Source organism: Schistocerca americana, chromosome X (genome assembly GCF_021461395.2).
Source record: "Schistocerca americana isolate TAMUIC-IGC-003095 chromosome X, iqSchAmer2.1, whole genome shotgun sequence".
In the NCBI taxonomy this organism is placed as follows: Eukaryota; Metazoa; Arthropoda; class Insecta; order Orthoptera; family Acrididae; genus Schistocerca; species Schistocerca americana.
The window spans coordinates 152,362,831-152,382,881 of record NC_060130.1 but is presented as its reverse complement, the minus strand read 5'-3'; the positions used below and the strand labels follow the sequence as shown (position 1 = coordinate 152,382,881).

Genomic DNA, 20,051 nt, shown 5'->3' with positions numbered 1-20,051 from the left:
TAAACAAGGCACACACACAAACCATGAAAAACACACTGTACATAAAGAAGTCCCATATAAAACCACATCCAGACTATTCACACGAATTTTGCATCCAGGAACTTCATGTAGCCTTGAATATGCTTAAGGTAAATAAAGCTGTTGTCTCTGATGGTGTATATCTAGTTTATTAAACCCAGTGAACTTAAAAAAAAATTGGCTCATTAAATTTTTTAATGGGCTTATGAGAATTGGAAAATTACCAAAGCTTTTCAAACAGGCTAAGATAATTGTGATCCTGAAGCCATGCAAAAGCAGAAGCAATGATTCTTACTACTGACTGGTGTCACTACTCGGCACGGCGTGTAAGATAATGGAGAGGCTTATTCTGAGTTGTTTTCAAGAGGTCAATGATCAACTCATTCCCATTAAACAAGGTGGCTTTAGAAAACATCAGAGCTCTTGTGACCAGGTGTTAACATTGATAACTCTAATAGAAGCTGGATTTCATTGAGGTCTCAGATTGGTGGCAGTTGTTATGGATCTTACAGCAATTTAAGACATTATGTGGAGGGAATCAACGATGTCGAAGTTTATTGAAATCCTCCCAACATTGGTGTTTCCAATGTATAGCATGTTCTCTGACAGGAACTTTCAGGTATTCCTGAATGGACAAGCTAGCAGATGGAGGACTCTTAAATAATGGCCTACTTGAGGGATCACTTCTGGCCCCCAATCAGTTTAACCTGTATGTCCATGGCATGCCAGACGCAGACTCTATGAAAATCCAGTATGCAGACACCTAGCATTGGAATTCCACAGTCAAGATCTTACACACTATGAGAATATGCTGACAAGAGCTCTGACGAAATTGAGTGATTACTTCTATAAATAAAGCTGAGATTACTGCATTCCATCAAAAAACAAAGAAGTCCCAAGAATGCTAGATGAGATTTCCGACAGAACTGAAATACTGCATAACTACAGTCCAATATATCTAATAATCACTCTGGGGGAACACAGCCATTCACTATTTTAAGAAAATGAAATGCCTATAGCCCTCCTTATAATCTTACTTATTGTGTAGTTAGCAGTTTTGGTGCTTCAATGTGCCACATTTAGGCCTTAGCTGATGCTGATGGAGTTATCATGATCCATATATACGATGCATCAGTTTCACATATAACTGCTCAATGCAGACTATCAGTAACTGTGATATCTCACAAACCATCAATTGTCAACTGACTGGAGAAAAAGTGGGGTGTTTGTTCATCCGCTGAGTGTGATTGCAGTGTGGAGGGGTGAGGTGGGCAAACAACAGCACAGTGTAGTTCTTTGTCCATGCAGGCAGTCAATATTGTGTTTCTTTCTTAAAAATTGTTATTTCAATTAGTGGGAACTAAAATCAAAAATTGAAACAAGACAATGACTTGCAGTTCAATAAAGCTTGAAGTGGGAAATGTGAACATTGTGGCAAACAATAGTAATAAGTAATTTTTTTACTGAGGTTAAGGATTTGTATTTTTTATGACAACTATGATTTTATTCAACTAGCAATTTTACATTACATCCGCAACCTGCCTCAGCTTTGTATGGATAGTATCTGAGGCAGGATGACTTGTCTGCTATAGCTGTAATAAATTAACTACGCACACCTTCCTCATGAATCAGTCTATCTATTAGTGAACAATGTATCAAAATCCCTACAGTAGTTCTTGTGTGAGTATAATTGAAGTTGAAGTCTTTATTCAAAAGTAATCACCAGAGGTCAGAGCAAAACTATCCCACTGTTTCACAAGCCAAAAGATTCCCTGTTTCCAGAATTACTGTGGCTGTGACATGTGTGGAAGTCACAGGATGACATGTCCAGGCTGTAGGGTAAATGCTCAAGCTGCTCCCAGTTGAAATTCGCCATTATATTTTGTGTGACCTTGAAGACGGGTGGACACACATTATTGTGGAGCAGGCCGTTTGCTCTTGACAGACTTGCATAGGCTACAGAGTGTCTCATAACGCATGTCAGTGTTAATGTTTGTTCATGCTTGAGGAATTTGATGACTGTCAGACCTCTTGATGTCAAATAAAGATGGTGATCCTGCTTAGGGCATGGCTTTGGATTTTTTGGGGGAGGTGGTGATGCATGCTTCATCCCCTAAATGTCTCACTATGTTATCCCATTGGTTGTTACAATGTTCCATACTTTTTCATCTCAACACTCCTTATACAGGGCTATTACAAATGATTGAAGCGACTTCATAAATTCACTGTAGCTCCATTCATTGACATATGGTCACGACACACTACAGATATGCAGAAAAACTCATAAAGTTTTGTTCGGCTGAAGCCGCACTTCAGGTTTCTGCCACCAGAGCGCTCGAGACCGCAGTGAGACAAAATGGCGACAGTAGCCGATAAAGCTAACGCCGTGCTTGAAATGCACTCACATCAGTCAGTCATAACAGTGCAACGACACTTCAGGATGAAGTTCAACAAAGATCGACCAACTGCTAACTCCATTCGGCAATGGTATGTGCAGTTTAAAGCTTCTGGATGCCTCTGTAAGGGGAAATCAACGGGTCGGCCTGCAGTGAGCGAAGAAACGGTTGAATGCGTGCGGGCAAGTTTCACGCATAGCCCGCAGAAGTCGACGAATAAAGCAATCAGGGAGCTAAACGTACCAAAGCCGACTAAAGCAGAAGCCTTACCATTTACAATTGCTACAGGCCCTCACACCCGATGACAAAGTCAAACACTTTGAATTTTCGGCGTGGTTGCAACAGTTCATGGAAGAGGATGCGTTCAGTGTGAAACTTGTTTTCAGTGATGAAGCAACATTTTTTCTTAATGGTGAAGTGAACAGACACAATGCGCAAATCTGGGCGGTAGAGAATCCTCATGCATTCGTGCAGCAAATTCACCAAAAGTTAACGTGTTTTGTGCAATCTCACGGTTTAAAGTTTACGGCCCCTTTTTCTTCTGCGAAAAAAAGTTACAGGACACGTGTATCTGGACATGCTGGAGAATTGGCTCATGCCACAACTGGAGACCGACAGCGCCGACTTCATCTTTCAACAGGATGGTGCTCCACCGCACTTCCAGCATGATGTTCGGCATTTCTTAAACAGGAGATTGGAAAACCGATGGATCAATCACGGTGGAGATCATGATCAGCAATTCGTCATGGCCTCCACCACGCTCTCCCGACTTAACCCCATGCGATTTCTTTCTGTGGGGTTATGTGAAAGATTCAGTGTTTAAACCTCCTCTACCAAGAAACGTGCCAGAACTGCGAGCTCGCATCAATGATGCTTTCGAACTCATTGATGGGGACATGCTGCACCGAGTGTGGGAGGAACTTGATTATCGGCTTGATGTCTGCCGAATCACTAAAGGGGCACATATTGAACATTTGTGAATGCCTAAAAAACTTTTTGAGTTTTTGTATGTGTGTGCAAAGCATTGTGAAAATATCTCAAATAATAAAGTTATTGTAGAGCTGTGAAATCGCTTCAATCATTTGTAATAACCCTGTATATAAAGCACTCTGTCTTCAGGCCACAAGTGGCCCATCGGGACCATCCGACCGCTGTATCATCCTCAGCTGAGGATGCGGATAGGAGGGGCTTGTGGTCAGCACACCGCTCTCCCAGTCATTATGATGGTTTTCTGTGACCGGAGCCACTACTATTCGGTTGAGTAGCTCCTCAGTTGGCATCAAGAGTCTGAGTGCACCCCGAAAAATGGAAACAGTGCATGGCGGCCCGAACGGTCACCCATCCAAGTGCCGGCCATGCCCGACAGCGTTTAACTTCAGTGATCGGATGGGAACTGGTGTATTCACTGCGGCAAGGCCATTGCCATACTCCTTATATTTACAATGACAAATATCTCAGCTATTTTTTGATGTCTGTACCCAGTTTCTCTATAGAGCGTAAGTTTGAAAATTCCCTTTTCACACACTTCTTGCCATTTGGGTGTACTGCTATTTGTGCACAACCAATGTGTTTTGGTTTCAGAGTGAAAGTGTCACCTCTCCAGTGGGCCATAACGTGTAAATCTGTTTTTGCAGAGTGAAGACTTTATAGTAGGTGCTGGAGCCCCTCTAAGTCAAATTGCACAATTTAACTTGGATGTAAGTCACAAAATGGGGCTATGTTATGCTTTTATATTAAATGTCGTCTATTTGGACAAAATTTCACTTGTAGAATACATTACATGTCACACAACATGATCAAGAGAACCTTTTTTGTGGCTCATGGGACCGAGTTTTTTCCATAGTGGATAAGAGAACATGGAACCTGCTTTGATTAAGACATGCAATGATGTACTTTGGATTCATCATCAATCACTACCCACTGCAAGAAGTCATGGCGGGCTACTGTAAATCACAGCATGCCCCCATCCTCTGGCCCTTGTGGCTGTATGTCAGGTTCTTTGGCACCCAAGAGATAGTTAACCATGCATTGTACTGTATAACAATGTAATTTCCCTGTAAATGTTCCGAGGATAAACCTGGGATTATTCCTGAAACCTCAAAGTTTCTCTTATCATTTAGTATAGTTGTTGCACTTACTAGTCATCCAGAAGATACACCCCCATAATGAAATATACATACTTCCTGGAGATGTTGCTCTGGTCAATGCAACTTTCCTTGTATGACTGGACATTTACATGTATCTTTCACTTTGACTCACTCCTTTCACCTACATAAATTGAATTAAAACACTTTGTTCCTCAGGTGAGGATGACCATACCCCACACACCATCTTTCCTCATTACCCCCTACAACCACCATGAGGCAAACACCTGTGCAGTTTATGACTTATGTCAATAAACTATATTTGCCATCATAATTGCAAAAAACTTAACAGCTACAATCAATTCTGACAGTTAAGTCATCTTCATATGCCCTGCCTTCTGGTAGTTCAGGATTCGACTGAGGACATCATCATCTATAATCTTCCATAAGCTGAATGTGATGTTGCTGATCAATCTGCAAAAGATTGCAGAACATGAAATATCCAGAAAGATCACGGGCTACACAACGGCATGCTATCTGAAGTTGATGTAAATGTCGAAACCAGTTGGGAGAAAAAGGAAGGAGCCGTCAAGAGAGCATTCTCAAAGCGGGAAATCAGACAATAGGTCAGAATGCCAGTGTCCACAAGATAATGACCAATCTTTCCACCACTGGATTCGTCTTGAAGATTAAGCAGAACCAAAATAGGCACCTCTCAGAGCCAACTCTGACAACTGCAGGCCGAAACATTGAGGGAATTACAAGAAACAAGTGAGACATCTTGTCAACACTGCCAAACAGATAAATGGGTCATATTATGCATTCAAGAAACTCACAGAGGTGGAGAAGGAAAAAAAGCTGAAATATAAGGAATGTGACTAGCTCTGGAAGCACCACAGCTCCAAATATGGCAGTGCCGTATTCACTAGACTGGACATGATCTTGACCTATGTCAATAAAACCACAAATAATGGCATTGAAATATTAACGATCAGAGGTGGAAGCTTCAGTCACATCCATGTAAAACAGCCCCTCGGCAAGCAAAGTAAAAGCTCAATGTTTCCTGGAATAATACTACATTGGAACACACAGTTAATCCAGCCTATCTGGGTGTGACATTGGATAGCTCTCAGATATATAGAAAACACTGTGCAAAGATCCATCAGTAGGCGGCCTCCAGAAATAATATTGTGCAGAAACTTGTAAACAGAAAATGGGGAGCAATACCTACTTTCCTGAGAACCACCACACAAGCACTATGCTTCTCTACAGCTGATTATGCCTGCCCAGGATGGGTCAAATCAACCTATGTGAAGAAAGTCAGCACAAGCCTTAATGAAACATATTGAACAACAATAGGGTGTATGAAGCCCACACACACACACCAAAGTTTACAGAGCTGCTGGTCTCGCGAGTCCCAGCTCCTGAAGAACATCTCACAAATTCAGAGAGTGGCTCAGACAAACCATTGACGATCGACATACTCTCCTTGGCACCTAGTGTAAGCCTGGGTGACTTAGACCACATAAAAGGTTCTTAAACATGGCCACTGAAGAATCCATACCTGACTATCCACCAGCACAGGTAGTGCCTGGCAGCTTCACAACAAATTGGGAAACATTGGTGGACTCTGAACCACATAAGAACAGGGATGGCCCCAGTGAAACAAACATGAAAAAGTGGGGTCATGGTAACATGAATGACAACAAGTGTGATTGTAGTGCTGTTTAAGAAAAAGAACGCCTCCTGGCCTGTCCAAACTGTCCCTACTGATGCAACCTCAATAATAAGTGGGCCAGTACTGGGCTAAAAGGTTTCTGGACACGAAAAAGCAAAGAAAAGATTGAGACTTTGTTTATACGATACGGAGCCTGTAGGCTTACCAGAAGCTTGGAAAATGAATGAAGATTAAAGTTTAATGACCCACCACAAGTGCAGACATTAGAGATGGAGCAGTAGCTCATATTAGGAAATGATAGGATGGAAATTGGCTGTTCACTTTTCAAAGGAACCCTTGCAGAATTTGCCTGGAGTGAGTCAGGAAAATCACAGAAAATCTATTCGAGATAGCCAGACAGAGATTTGGACCATTGTCCTCCCGAGTGCAAGTCCATTGTGTTAAACAATGCAAGATTTGGACCATTGTCCTCCTGAGTGCAAGTCCATTGTGTTAAACAATGCACCTAAAGTTTGTAAATATAGAGCTCAAGTTATAAGCAACTAAAATTTCCCATCCTAGTGGAGCTTCAATACTTGTAGTTCGAGGGCTCTACCTATGATGAGATTTTCTTTAGTTGAAACACAGGACTAAACAAGCACTCAAGCCTCAATGAGCTGCCATTCACCAGAGATGATGTGGTCACAGGTCTGCTCACGTTACCCTTCATGTGAATAAAGGAAGGAAGATCAGTGTTTAACATCCTGCCAATAATGAGGTCATCAGAGACTGAGTACAGACTGTGATCAGGGAAGGAAATTGCATATTCCCTTTAAATGGAATGAGCCTGGCACTTGCCTCAAGCAATTTAGAAAAATCATGGAAAACTTAACTCTCGATGGCCTGATGGGAATTTGGATCACCATCCTCCATAATGTGAGTCCAGTGTCACACGACTGTACTACCTTGCTCGGCCTTGCATGTAAGTGACATTCTTAAGCTTCAGGAGTTTCGACAATGTTGATGGAAACTTTGGTATTTTAAGACACATTACAGTGGTTTCCGGTTACCTCAAAATGACATTATATTCTAGAGATTCTAGAGATTGTTGTCATATGAACAATTTAACTGGAACATTGAGTGGAGATTGGAGGTGAAAATTGATAGTGAGTGATCACACTATAAAAGGACAATCATGCACTGGGCTCAGAATAAGTATGATAGAAACAGGTCATAAGGAATTTTGTGAATCTTACATTCAGCTTGGTGAAGAGTGGTCCTGAGTAACTTGTGGAGCTCTCGTATCAGGTAAATCATGAGGCAGGATGTGTTGTGGGGTATGAAGTGAAAGCCTGGTTGAGTGTTAAGTGTACCAGAGTAAGTCTGAGTGAACTGTGTTATTAATGGGAGAGATGTCTAAGGATATCTTCATACTGAAGCAGTAAGTGTAGAGCAACAAGCGAGAGTTAGGCCTAAGAGGTGTGTCCCAATTCCCAAATGTAACCACAATTTCAAGTTCTCTTCCACGAGATAATTAGGAAGATACTGAGCAAAAATTATAGATCAACTTTACATGTTTCTGATTGGAATAAATGCAGTATTACGCATAGGATATCTGAAATAGACAACATGAGCAATAAAATTATTCTGCAAACTTACCCTTGGTAGAGTGATTTTCTACCAATTTATCTTCAAAATTTTATCCATTTTGTTACATAAGGAACTGAAGAAAGTTTAGGTCGTTACATGAACTGATAAACAGTACATGAATACAGACAGAAAAATCTGATTCACTGTATGAATATGCCAATTTGTTGAGATGGTCAGAGTGATATCAGCACTGAAAATACTTGTAGAGGAACTTAACCCTATTGTATGGGTAATAGCGAGGCTGGCTGTGCTAATTTAACAAGTGAATGTGGCTTCATAGAGGAAAGAAGTGGATGTGGTATGGTGACCAAAGTAAACTTTCATTCAATATCGCTTCATGAAGTATTTAAGGCTTGATAAGTTGAACACACATTTACCTCTTGAGGGAAATTGATAGCTACATAGCGACTATGTTAGGAGGAGGAGGAGGAGGAGGAGAAACATCACAATGTTTGAATACAATGAAAATTCTGCACAACCTGGAAGACAGTTACCAATTTGTTTAGTTGGTATGAAACATTCAATTTGTACACACAGTACACAATTACATGAATGACAATGTGCTTCAGGAGAAACAGTTGCTAGACCTAACATTAATCATACATTGAAATCCAAAACATCTGAAATGCCTGAATTTAAACCATGCACAGATTAACACAGGAAACGTGGGTTTTCTTAGCAAATTTCATCAATGAAATCTTCGAGTTATCAGATGGTGCTGTCTTGTTGCAACATTTCAATGAGTCTCCTACACTATATCTTCAGGCGAAGTGTTAGGTTCATCCACTTCATTTTTTATAGCTTCTGGCCCACAGACTCCTCTGCCAAGGGCATAACAGGTGTGCATTTGTGTGCCTCCGAAAAAGCATGCACAGATTAACACAGGAAACGTGGGTTTTCTTAGCAAATTTCATCAATGAAATCTTCGAGTTATCAGATGGTGCTGTCTTGTTGCAACATTTCAATGAGTCTCCTACACTATATCTTCAGGCGAAGTGTTAGGTTCATCCACTTCATTTTTTATAGCTTCTGGCCCACAGACTCCTCTGCCAAGGGCATAACAGGTGTGCATTTGTGTGCCTCCGAAAAAGATGTCACAGTCAGTGATGGTACGGCCTCCCAGCAAGGCAGTGGGAGGTCCGGATGTCGAGTGCTCAAGCTTTCTGTCTATTCCCCTCAATGCCTCTGTTGCTTTCACATTAGTGTATTCCTGATGTAATTTTGCTTACACCACATCCCATGTCGAGCTTAGTTGTAAAGTGATGTCCTGATTGACAAGATAATCATGCACTCATATTTCCACTGTCTCTTTTATGACTGAAATCCAGAAACCACTGGCATGGCACAGCACCTTTGTCTGTTAAAAAACAAACACATATCCTTCAGGTTTGTTTTAGTCAGGAACAGCGAGCTCCATGACTATTAATGAGATCCAGGATAGGAGGAATTGCAGCATCAGTCATAAATCGATCTGCAATAACCCAATTAAAAATCTACAACTGATACTGCTATTCCTCCTACTTTAAAACATATGTCCTTTATTGATTCTTTGCTCTGCCATTGCAGACTTGGTTTAACTGAAGTGAATACTCCTCATGTTCTGAACAGTCCTGCAAGATGTATCACTGCATCTGGCCAATGTATTGCGTGCCACACTCAAAACTCAAACCGTAGACACCATGAATCTGCAAGTCCTACTTGGTCTTTGAGTAATACAAGCATTTTGTTGATTTTAACCATTGAGGGGGCAAAGATTTTATGTTGTGCTTCTCCATTATCCAGGCAATTTTGGTTGTGGGCAGCTCTGTGTACAGAAGGAATGCCAAGCACTTGGTTTCTTCTCCTGGATTGTTTTCTTTTTTCTTCTTGTTCAGCTGAAGAGCACATCTTATTTGTGTCTCCGTATAGTCATTCTTGTGAAGGTTTTCACGCTAATGCTGTAATTCTGCAAGTGGACTTTCCCTGTCATATATGTTTCTCACTCTGTGTACATCAGTGGTGAGTACAGATCTGGATTGCACTGGATAGTGGCAGCTATTGGCATTTATGTACAGGTCCATGTGCTTCTTCTTCCTGTAGACTGAGGCATCCATTTGCTTCCACCCCCATGGTGAACCTGACATTTTCATGTATGCAGTTAAGATGACACAGGAATTCTTGCAGGTTTTCTTCACCATGTGGCCAAACGACAAATGTCTTGCACATTTCTATAGAATGCAATTGGTTTCAGGTGTGCAGTTTTGAAAGCTGTTCCCTCTAAGCATTCTACATATAGGTTAGCGACACCTGCACTTTGAGAAACTCATTGAAACATTGTGAGGAGATGGCACCATGATTAGGCTGATAACCTGAGAAGATATTGTCAGCTGAATAAATTGAACACACACTACTACACTAAAATTAACCCATTATCATTTCTAGGGTCATCTGACTAAACACTTAATTTCATGATCATACACTAGTCACAGTTTCCACATCCGCTTCTTCTGTGGACGATTTCTAGCAGTTAAATTATTTTAAATCATGTCAACATTACAAAATAAAATTGTGGCACAGTTAAAAATTGAACCCAAATCAAATTTATCTTACTTAGATCCAAAACTCACCTGAAAGGCGCCGAGTCCCCACACTGCCACAACATTTCAAGCAGCTGACGACACTCTCCCTGCCAATCTTTCTGTTTACTGCTTCTTAACATAGCCAAATTTCTTTTTAATGTTAAGCGATTTGACCTTCTGCGGCCATTACTTGGACCTGGTTCATTCAGATCCACCTCATATTCAGAATCTGATGATTGATATGCATCCAGCAGTTGATGATAAAGTGCTGGTACATTGATGAAGTTTCGATCTCTGGTAAAAAATCAAGACATTTAAAATCAATGGAAGTGCACTGCTTCACTTATATGAATGCATAATACACCAAATCTTTTTAAATAATTTCTGTTGTTAGTTCCTATAATGAATACAGGTGTTATGTACTAAACACACTAGCGAATTTTGTTTCCTTTAAATTTTAGCTCCTATATTCTTGAAGTTTGTTATTTTTAAGTTTCAGAGAACTTACTCTAGACCTGTTACTTTATGGACACAAATTGTGATGATACTGTTGTTCAAATGCCACTAATTTCAAAAATCTAAATCATACAAATTGAAAAGAAATAACAATATTGAACATCCTTATGCTTGGCAAACTTAATTTTATTGATGGCATGACAACTTGAAATGTCTATTGTCAGTAAAGTTTATCTTTCTCCCTTCCCGAATAAGTTCTGAGTGTTGTTTCTGAACTGGAAGACAAAAATGTTTTCCCCAACATGATCTGATTGGGGAAACATAGGTTATCCTCATGAATCAAACATAAGCCAAATAGCAAAAAATGGAAGGAAAGATTAGTGTTTCAGATCCCATCAACTATGAATTATTAGAGGCAGAGCATAAGATCAGGTCAAGAAGGGTAGGGAAAGAAATCAGCAACATCCTTTTCAAAAGTAGCATCCTGGCATTATCTTTGAGCAATAAAGGAAAATCAGGAATATCTAAATTTGACACTGGAGATATGTGCATAATTATATCGATATTTCTGGAACTGTTCAATTTTTACCTCTTACAGACTAATTTTCACTTTTTCACTGAATGTTTTGCCACTAGCCAACTCAATTTTTCTATATCAAGCCTTTGCTCAATTGAGTCTATTAACAATTTGATATCACTATTGCACTGTGTAACTAGAATGTGGCAAAAATTCAGTTAAACAGCATTAATCATCCATCATATTCGCTCTTCAATATATTATTTCCCACTGTTTAGAGAACTTAATGGCTAATTTATAACATACTTCGAAGGACAATTCACATTAACATTTTTCATCAAAAAGTAAAATAGAGTGGCAAGAACATCCATAATACAATGTGGAATTGACTGTAGGACTGGCCACCAATCTGTGTAGCTGTTGTGCAGTGGGGTTTGCTCAGTCCATGGGCATAGCACAATGTCCAGCCAAAGGGTTGAGTTGAATGCAACATGATGCACAAGAGAAGAATTAACACAGGAAAAAGGACACTTAGCTGCCAGTTCAGGGATCCCACTTTACACTATTTACACAAGATTTGACAGAAACTGATGGACGGTGAGTAATGGTTACTGATACTTTTTTCTTTAAATCAGCTAAATAATTATGGTGTACTGCACCACAAAGATTAAACATTAGTTTTTATCTACATTGCAGACTTTTACGTGTGTTCATGACAAATAAATAATATTTTCAGTTGATGAAAGGAACTTAATACAATCTCGATTCTCTTACAATACCATTTCATTCAGTTTCACGTATCTCAATTGAACAATAAATGCAGCATATTTTGAATAAATGGTGATAACAACTGACAGAGGATGAAGCTGATTAATCAAGATAGGGATTGAGAGGCTGTCCTGAATTGCCTAGACACAGACATACTGGTCTATATGTGGAGTTTGTGAATTTAATAGGATTCCATAAATAGTGTAAAAGCAGCACGGTCACTACTGGTTCCCAGAGCATACTCAAACACAAGTTTGTGGATTAAATTATGACAGATTATTTTCATACTTACTTGATAACTCTCAGACACAAATCAGTAACAATACGAGCTTTTTTAACTATCTGACTTCCTGGCTCATTAAACTTTTCAGCATTTGTAGCTATATACCTAACATCAAACTGCGCCGATGTAACGCGACGATAAAACCGATTTTCAAATCTTCCCTGGAAAAAGAAAGATACATAGTAATAAAAATCATTTCCTGTTCTAACTCGTACATGTGAAGCTATTAACTGCTTACCTTGATCGTTGATAAGTCAATTGGATATTCCACAACATATGCATATGAGGGATACTGGTTGAGATCCACTGGGGCAATGAAGGGTTCTGCAATAGAGAGACTCATTACTTGATCTAGACCAGCAAGGATACGTCTACATGCAGCATCCCTGTCACCCATAGGCCATTCTTCAGGCTGAGGCTGATAAAGTGTTGCTTGAATTTCCTGTGGTAATACAGGTACAGCTCCACCAGTGATTCGTGGGAGACCTATAAGAGAGAGATACAGCAAATGAATGACGCTATGACTATAGAGATTTTATTAAAAAGTTTGGAACAAAGCAACACAAATTACATAAAATTATCTGGTAGTGAGGCTCACTAAACGAGTTACGTCAAAGCAATACACAAGTCAAAAATCCAGAAAACAACAAGGTACAATTTTCAACTTTTAAATTTAAATAAGAATGTGAACAAAAATTATGTTAATGCTGAGACAGTTTGCTTACGATCTTCATTAATTGGCTCCAGATCCCAAGGGCTCATGTGTTCATATTCTCCATTGTCCCATCTTACTTTGTAGCACATAAAATGTGAATCAGGAAATTCTTGTTCCAGTGGACTCTGTGATTCTATGACACCCATCCACCAACTGTCATCAATCATGCAACGGAAACGATCACCTAATAAACAAAAACCCAATTAAAAAAGGGGGAAAATCAAATTACTAGTAATTATTAAAGCATACCAGACACACCGCTACTTACGAACTTAAAATAACAAATAATTTCAGTGTAATGCAACAAACGTATTTTTCTACATTTTCAAAATGGGAGGAAATACAATAATTTTACCCTTACTTTCATATAAGTGAAATCTAATCTCTAAAATACTCAGAGCTAATTTGATCAGGCAACATCATGTAGTGTGGAAATCACAGTTGAACTTTCTTTTTGTACCTTCACAATATCTTGGAATTATTTTATTGCAATGATTTATTGTGTTTTTAAGTATATGGTAAACCAACAGGAATGCCATCACAAATTACATGGGGAATTTACAGGCAGCAGTTGAGTGATATAAATTTGTTGAGAGGTAGAGTATCACTCACGGAAGGTGATGACATAGGGGATCCAGCAACTGCATTTTCAAGGGGCAGGAAATTAGGAGTGGTTTATGAAAAATATGTAGTGAGATAGAAAATACAGGGTTTTCAGTCACCAAAAATTCCAGGAACTATGAGCAAACATCTTTGTGCAAAGAAAATCTGTTGTCTGTGAATGCATCCAACACATCACTGACAGACACGAGGAAGTAAAGGTTGAGTGATGTAGAGAAATTGAGCATGTTTTGATGAAGCATTTGCTCTTTATAAGAAAGAATTATAGGTGAAAGATATGGATATCTCAATATGACCCTGAAATGAAACATCAGGCAGTTGTTTGGGCTACCTAAGTACCAAATCCCTTCTGAACTTTTAGTATCCCAGGAGGTCAGATAATAGCAACAGCCTTCACATTATTCTCTGCTTAATGTCAAAGGACTGCTCCAGCAACTTTGGTATGCCATGATTTGTCTGCTCTAAGATTGTAGTACTCCAGATGAAAAAGGTAACAATTGAACTCCAGGCCTTGTTGCAAAAACATGTCACTGCCTCTCCCCATACCTTCATGATGACACTGGTGTTCAATTAGACCTCAGTAAGGAAGGAAAGGTTGAATTTTCCAAGCTCAACAATAGTAAGGATGGAAAATAATTCATTTGGGGAAAGAAGAGGGAATGAATTGCCCATGGCTTTCTCAGAGGAATCAATCTAGCATCAAGTTTACATAATTTGGGGGGAAGCATTACTGATTGTAAATCCTAACTAGAAGAGTCCCATAGGGATGTGAACATCACTAACTCAAGACCCACCACCCTCCCCCTTCAAATTGTGGACCTCACCACAGTGGAGTGGCTTGCATGTCTCAATGGTACATAAGCCATACAGTATGTGCAGAGAGGCTAGACTAACATATTGTTCCTGAGGGAGAGTAGCAGCCTCTTCAGTTGCTGCATGGGGAATGGTCTAGATGACTGACTGATCTGACCTTGTAAGATGCTGGCCTTGCAAATGGTTGAAAGATATAGGTACCATATTTTGTGATGAAATGAAGCTTTACTGCATGGTTTAATGACCGTGGCATCTCTTAGGCAAAATATTCCATAGATAAAGTAGTCCCCCATCTGGCTATCCAAGTAGAAGGATGGAAGGAAGAAAAGAAGATTAGAGCTGAACATCCTATTGACAAAGAGGTCATTAGAGAAAGAGCACAAGCTCAGATTATGAAAGGATGAGGCAGGAAATCGAATGCACCCTTTTCAAAGGGATTGTCCTGCAAGACATTACCTTGGCAGCAGATTTCTGGACCTGTGTTATGTTGTGGATAATTGTAGGACTCCCCTTCATAGATTATGAGAGCAATACACATAGGAACCAGCTACTCAGGCAGCAGAGTACTTGGGAAGTGAACACGAGTGTCATTTATGCTACGTGATTGTTTGAATTGCTCTGATGAACACTCAGCAGTTGACACACAGAGAGTGAAATCAGATCATGTACAAAGTAAAGACACTTCCACTGACAAATTTTTAAGAGAATATTGCTGAAGCATTTGTAACAAAGTTCAAAAATTCACTTTTCTCCAGGAAACTTGTCTGCACTCAAATTATACTCGGAACCAAGAGCTGGATGCAACCCAATGCAGGAAGCTCTGAAATATTTAACGAGGCATGCAATGTATATCAAAGAGGCAGATTAGATGCCATTGTTAGTGTTCACTGCAGCTGACAAAAATACTATATGTATCAAGGTCAAAATTTAGTCTGACTGCAAAGTCACCTGAATGCGAGTAACCAACCTAGGTAAACTCAAGTTGACCGTTGGATGTTATTAGCGGCCACCTGATTCCACAGTAACAGTTGTCAAACCTTTCCAAGGAAGTCTAGATTCAGTATGGCAGAAGTACCCCAATCATGAAATACGAGTTGGAAGTGACTTTAACCTACAGAATATAGACTAGGATACCTATGAATTCATTGCAGGTGGTATGGACAAATAATCTTGTGAAGTACTACAAACAGGCCTGACCTTATCAACAGTGTCAGTATAGAGACAAGGATTAGTGATTAAGAGGATATAATAGTGATGATGGCTACTAGAGTTCACAAATCCACTAAGAAGGCTAGGAGAGAATTTATGCTAGAGAAAATAGGTAAGCAGTTGTCAGCATTCTACCGAAGACAATGAATGGACATCATTTAGTCCCAATATAATCAACCTGGTGGAATTATGGGCTAAGGTTACACTGTTTGTAAATCACACTCCAGAGAAGTACACTATCTAATCAGAAGTATCTGGACACTCCTATGCAATGCAGAAGTGGCCACTCGATGTCATGAGAGACCAGTATCAAACGAGATGGGGAGAACTGTGTTGTCAGTAGAGAAGCATTAACAGCAGAATGGGTCGGTCAGGAGCACTCGGTAACTGCAATAATGGACTAGTCATTGGATGTCACCTGAGTAACAAATCCACCATGGACATTCCAACCCTTCTAGAGGTGCCCAGTTTGACTGTTGGTGGCATGACTGTGAAGGAGAAACTTGATGGAACAACCATAGATAAACTCAGACCAGGTAGATGTCATGTAATGATGTACAGACTGTATAAAGCATTGCTGAGGATGGTTGTAAATAATCACAGGAAATCAATCGAAGAACTCACTAGTGAGTAACAAAATGGTACCAGCAGTCTGTCTAACACAATGACTGTGAATAAGGAGTTAAAAACAATGAGGTACGATGGTCAACAGTTTCTCATAAGCCATAAATTTCTGTAGTCAGTGCTATGTAACACTTGCAGTGGTGTAGAATGTAACGCCATTTGACAGTGGATGACTGGAAATTAGTGATTTAAAGTGATGAATCACAATGTATACAGTGGCAGTCTGATGGAAGAGTTTGTGTCTGTCAAATGCATGGAGAATATTACTTACCATCATGTGTAGCGTCAACTGTGACATACGGAGTAGGTGGTGGTGTTACAGTATTGGGTGTTCATCAAGGTTAGGGTGTGGTCCCCTTACTGCACTTAAGGAAACGTTAAATGCAGAAGGATACGAGCTCATTTTACAGTACAGTGTACTGGGCACAACAGAGGAACAGTTTGAAGAATGTTGATTGATTGTATCAGCACCAAACACATCCTGTCATAAAGGAGCATCTGTGAGGCAATGCTTTGTGGAGAACAACATTCCTGAAATGGTGTGACCTGCACAGAGTCTTTTCCTGAACCTAATGGAAAATAGAACATTTTTGGATGAGTTAGAACATTTACTTCACTCCAGACCCAGGAAAGTGGCAGAGTGAAGAAGGATTGCAGAGGGAGATTAAGACTTGACTACAATAAGCAGTTTCAATTATATGTAGTCTGCAGCAATTGTGCAGACATGAAGAGGCATGCACTAGTGTGGAGAGCTGCATCACAAACCAAACATGAAAGTAGAAAAAAAAAACAACAACAATGCAAGACCCAAGTTCACTGTCTTATACACTGCCCCACCTTACTCAGTCAGTCAGGTCTCAGGAACCAAAATTGTCAGTCATCTGCTTGATACCCCATATCATGTTGTGTAGAGTTAACAGAGATTTCTGCCATCTCCTTTATCTGGATAGTTAAGCCATGGTACCTTCTCTATAATGCACATAATGAATAGTTGAGACTCACAAGTACAGTTTGTTCAGAGCTCATGATAATAAAACACTGGTGGAGCTGATCAGTTTCAGTTTGGGAATGCAGTGTTCACAAGAGTCTGAACTTCTGTGAGTCGAGGCCAAGCTCCTGGATATGTCTATGTTTTGCAGCATCAGAAAGGCAGATGTAATCAGTACTACTGACATAGTGATCAGTGGTGTCCTGAAACCATAACACACGAGAGCTGGGAAAAGAGCAACAATGACAGACTTGGAGGTGAAACCTGAGTAGTAAGTACCTAAAATGTAAGGCTCATACAGAATTGCTAACATCAACTGCAAAACAGATTACATTCATAAAACATTTCTTAACAACAGCACTTAACCTAAGGAAAAAAAATCCCTTTAATTCTGGCCCAGCTCAACAACCTTTAACTCTTCCTAATAAAAGAATTTCTTTTTATCTTTAAAGTCCTTGAAATAGTGATGGAATTAAAGATTACAACTAATAGTACTTAAGATAGTCCTATGATAACACTGCTATGAGAACTCTCAATTGTTTCATATTTGGAGTAGGCTCTGTGCTAGCCATGTAAATATTCAAGATATTCAGCCCTCTGCCACTCAAGAAACTTGCTAAAGGTGATCTCAAGGGCTTGTGCATGGAATCTAAATTTCACTTTACCCTATCTTTCTTTCTTAGCTTGTTATAGTCATTAGTGTCATATACTGGAGAATAAGGATGGAAGAATCTGTTTACATGTCCTACCGACAATAAAGTCAGAGAGAGAGAGAGAGAGAGAGAGAGAGAGAGAGAGAGAGAGAGAGAGAGAGAGAGACTGTATGTTGCGTGTGAACTGAGGTGACCTAGAAACAACGGAGAGGCTCCATCCATGCTGTAGCCACAGTGGTCCACAACCCCACAATGACTACCGCAGTCCACTGCACCCCTCTGCCGCCCCACACCAAACCGAGGGTTATTGTGCGGTTCAGCCCCCTAGTTGCTAGTGCAACCTATTCTTGAGTACTGCTCAAGTATTTGGGATGCACACCAGGTTCAATTAAAGGGAAACATGGAGGCAATTTACAGGCAGGCTTGTAAATTTGTAACTGGCAGGTTCAAACAACACACAAGTATTATTGAGATTCTTCAGGAACTGAAATGGGAATCCCAGAGGGAAGGCGACATTCTTTTCAAGGAACACTACTGAGAAAATTTAGAGAAATGGCATTTAAAACTGACCAAAGAATGATTCTATTGTCCCCAACATACATTTTGTCTAAGGATTATGAAAATAAGGTAAGAGAAATCACGGCTCATGTGGAGGCATACAGAAAGTCATTTTTCCCTCACTCTATTTGTGAGTGGAACAGGAAAGGAAAGTAAAGAAAAGAAAAGGATATGACTAGTAGTCGTACAGGTTACCCTCCACCATGCATAGTACAGTGGATTGCAAATTATATTTGTAGATGTAGATGAATTAATACAAATCAAGGTCAGGAGGGTGGTAAGAACCAATGACATGTTGTAAAACCAGTTCCCACCTGCAGAGTTCTGAGAAACTGGTGTCTGGCAGAAGACTCCAGATAGCATTTATGGTGAAACAGGCACCAAGATCATGACTTGTCATGTCGTAGATCATGCCAATGTAAAAGGCCAAACAGTGTTTACATAACAGCTGGTACACGACATTTGTAATTTTACAGCTGGGTCTCCCTTTGATAGTTTACATTTTGCCATTTATGGGACTGGTATAGGTGATGGTAGGAGGGTGCACAGGGCAAGTCTTACAGCAGGGCCAGTCATAGAGGTAGGAGCTATGGGGTAGGGAAATGGGTGCAGAAGCAGCACAGGGTCTAACAAGGACATTGTGGAGATTGGGAGGGGGGGTTTGGAAAGCTACTCTAGGTGTGGTGAGCAAAGTTTTGGGCAGAATGAACCTAATTTCAGGGCATGATTTTAGGAAGTTATGGCCTCATAGAAGTAGCTGATTAACACATAGAAGACCAGGGTAATATTGAGTGACAAGAGGTGTGCTCCAAAGCTGTTTTTTTGGAGAGATCAGCAGTACCAGAATTAGGTGTGATGGCCTGCGAAATATGCTTTTGAACTAGGCAGGTGTGGTAATTATGTCCAGTGAAGGCTGAGGTGACAATGGTGGTGTACTGCTGTAAAGAGTCTGCTTCAGAACAAATACATCTACCTCAAATATCAATGCTCTATGGGAGGGAGCATTTGACATGGAATGGACAGCAACATTCAAAATGTAAGTACTCTTTATTGTTAGTAGGTTTAATGTGAACAGAAATGTGTAGCTGACCCTTGGTGGGATGAGGTCAAAATCAAGAATGTAGCAGGGGACTCAGAATAGGATCATGTGAATTTTAATTGGGAGAACGTATTTAAAGATTTCAAAAATTTTAAAAGGTGTGCCTTACAATGAATCCACATGGCAAAGATGTCATCAACGTATCTAAACCAAACCAGGGACTGAAGGCTTATGAGTCCCAGGAAAGCCCCCTCCAAGTAACCCCAGGAAAGGTTGGGAAAGGAAGGAGGTATCATGATTCCCATGGCAGTGTCCCTGATCTGTTTGTATGTCTGATCCTCAAAGGTAAAGTAGTTCCTAGCAAGTATACAGGGTGTACCGGTATGAAATGAGCGTTTTTTTTTGTGAAAATGAAACAGTAATTTTGAATTGAGAAGTAAAAAA

General features: G+C 40.0%; 1 protein-coding gene and 1 pseudogene across 1 annotated transcript in view; both read right to left on the bottom strand.

The window, feature by feature from the left end:
- The window catches only part of LOC124555464 (PH-interacting protein), a 262,681-nt gene that overhangs the window by 20,514 nt on the left and 222,116 nt on the right, over positions 1-20,051 (bottom strand). Inside the window, exons 21-24 of the mRNA XM_047129386.1 lie at positions 13,113-13,286; positions 12,626-12,873; positions 12,397-12,548; positions 10,412-10,657 (exon numbers count right to left, since the gene is read on the bottom strand). Of these exons, the coding sequence (XP_046985342.1) occupies positions 10,412-10,657; positions 12,397-12,548; positions 12,626-12,873; positions 13,113-13,286 (820 nt within the window). The remainder of the gene's footprint in view (positions 1-10,411; positions 10,658-12,396; positions 12,549-12,625; positions 12,874-13,112; positions 13,287-20,051) is intronic.
- On the bottom strand, positions 3,721-3,838 carry LOC124557350 (annotated as a pseudogene).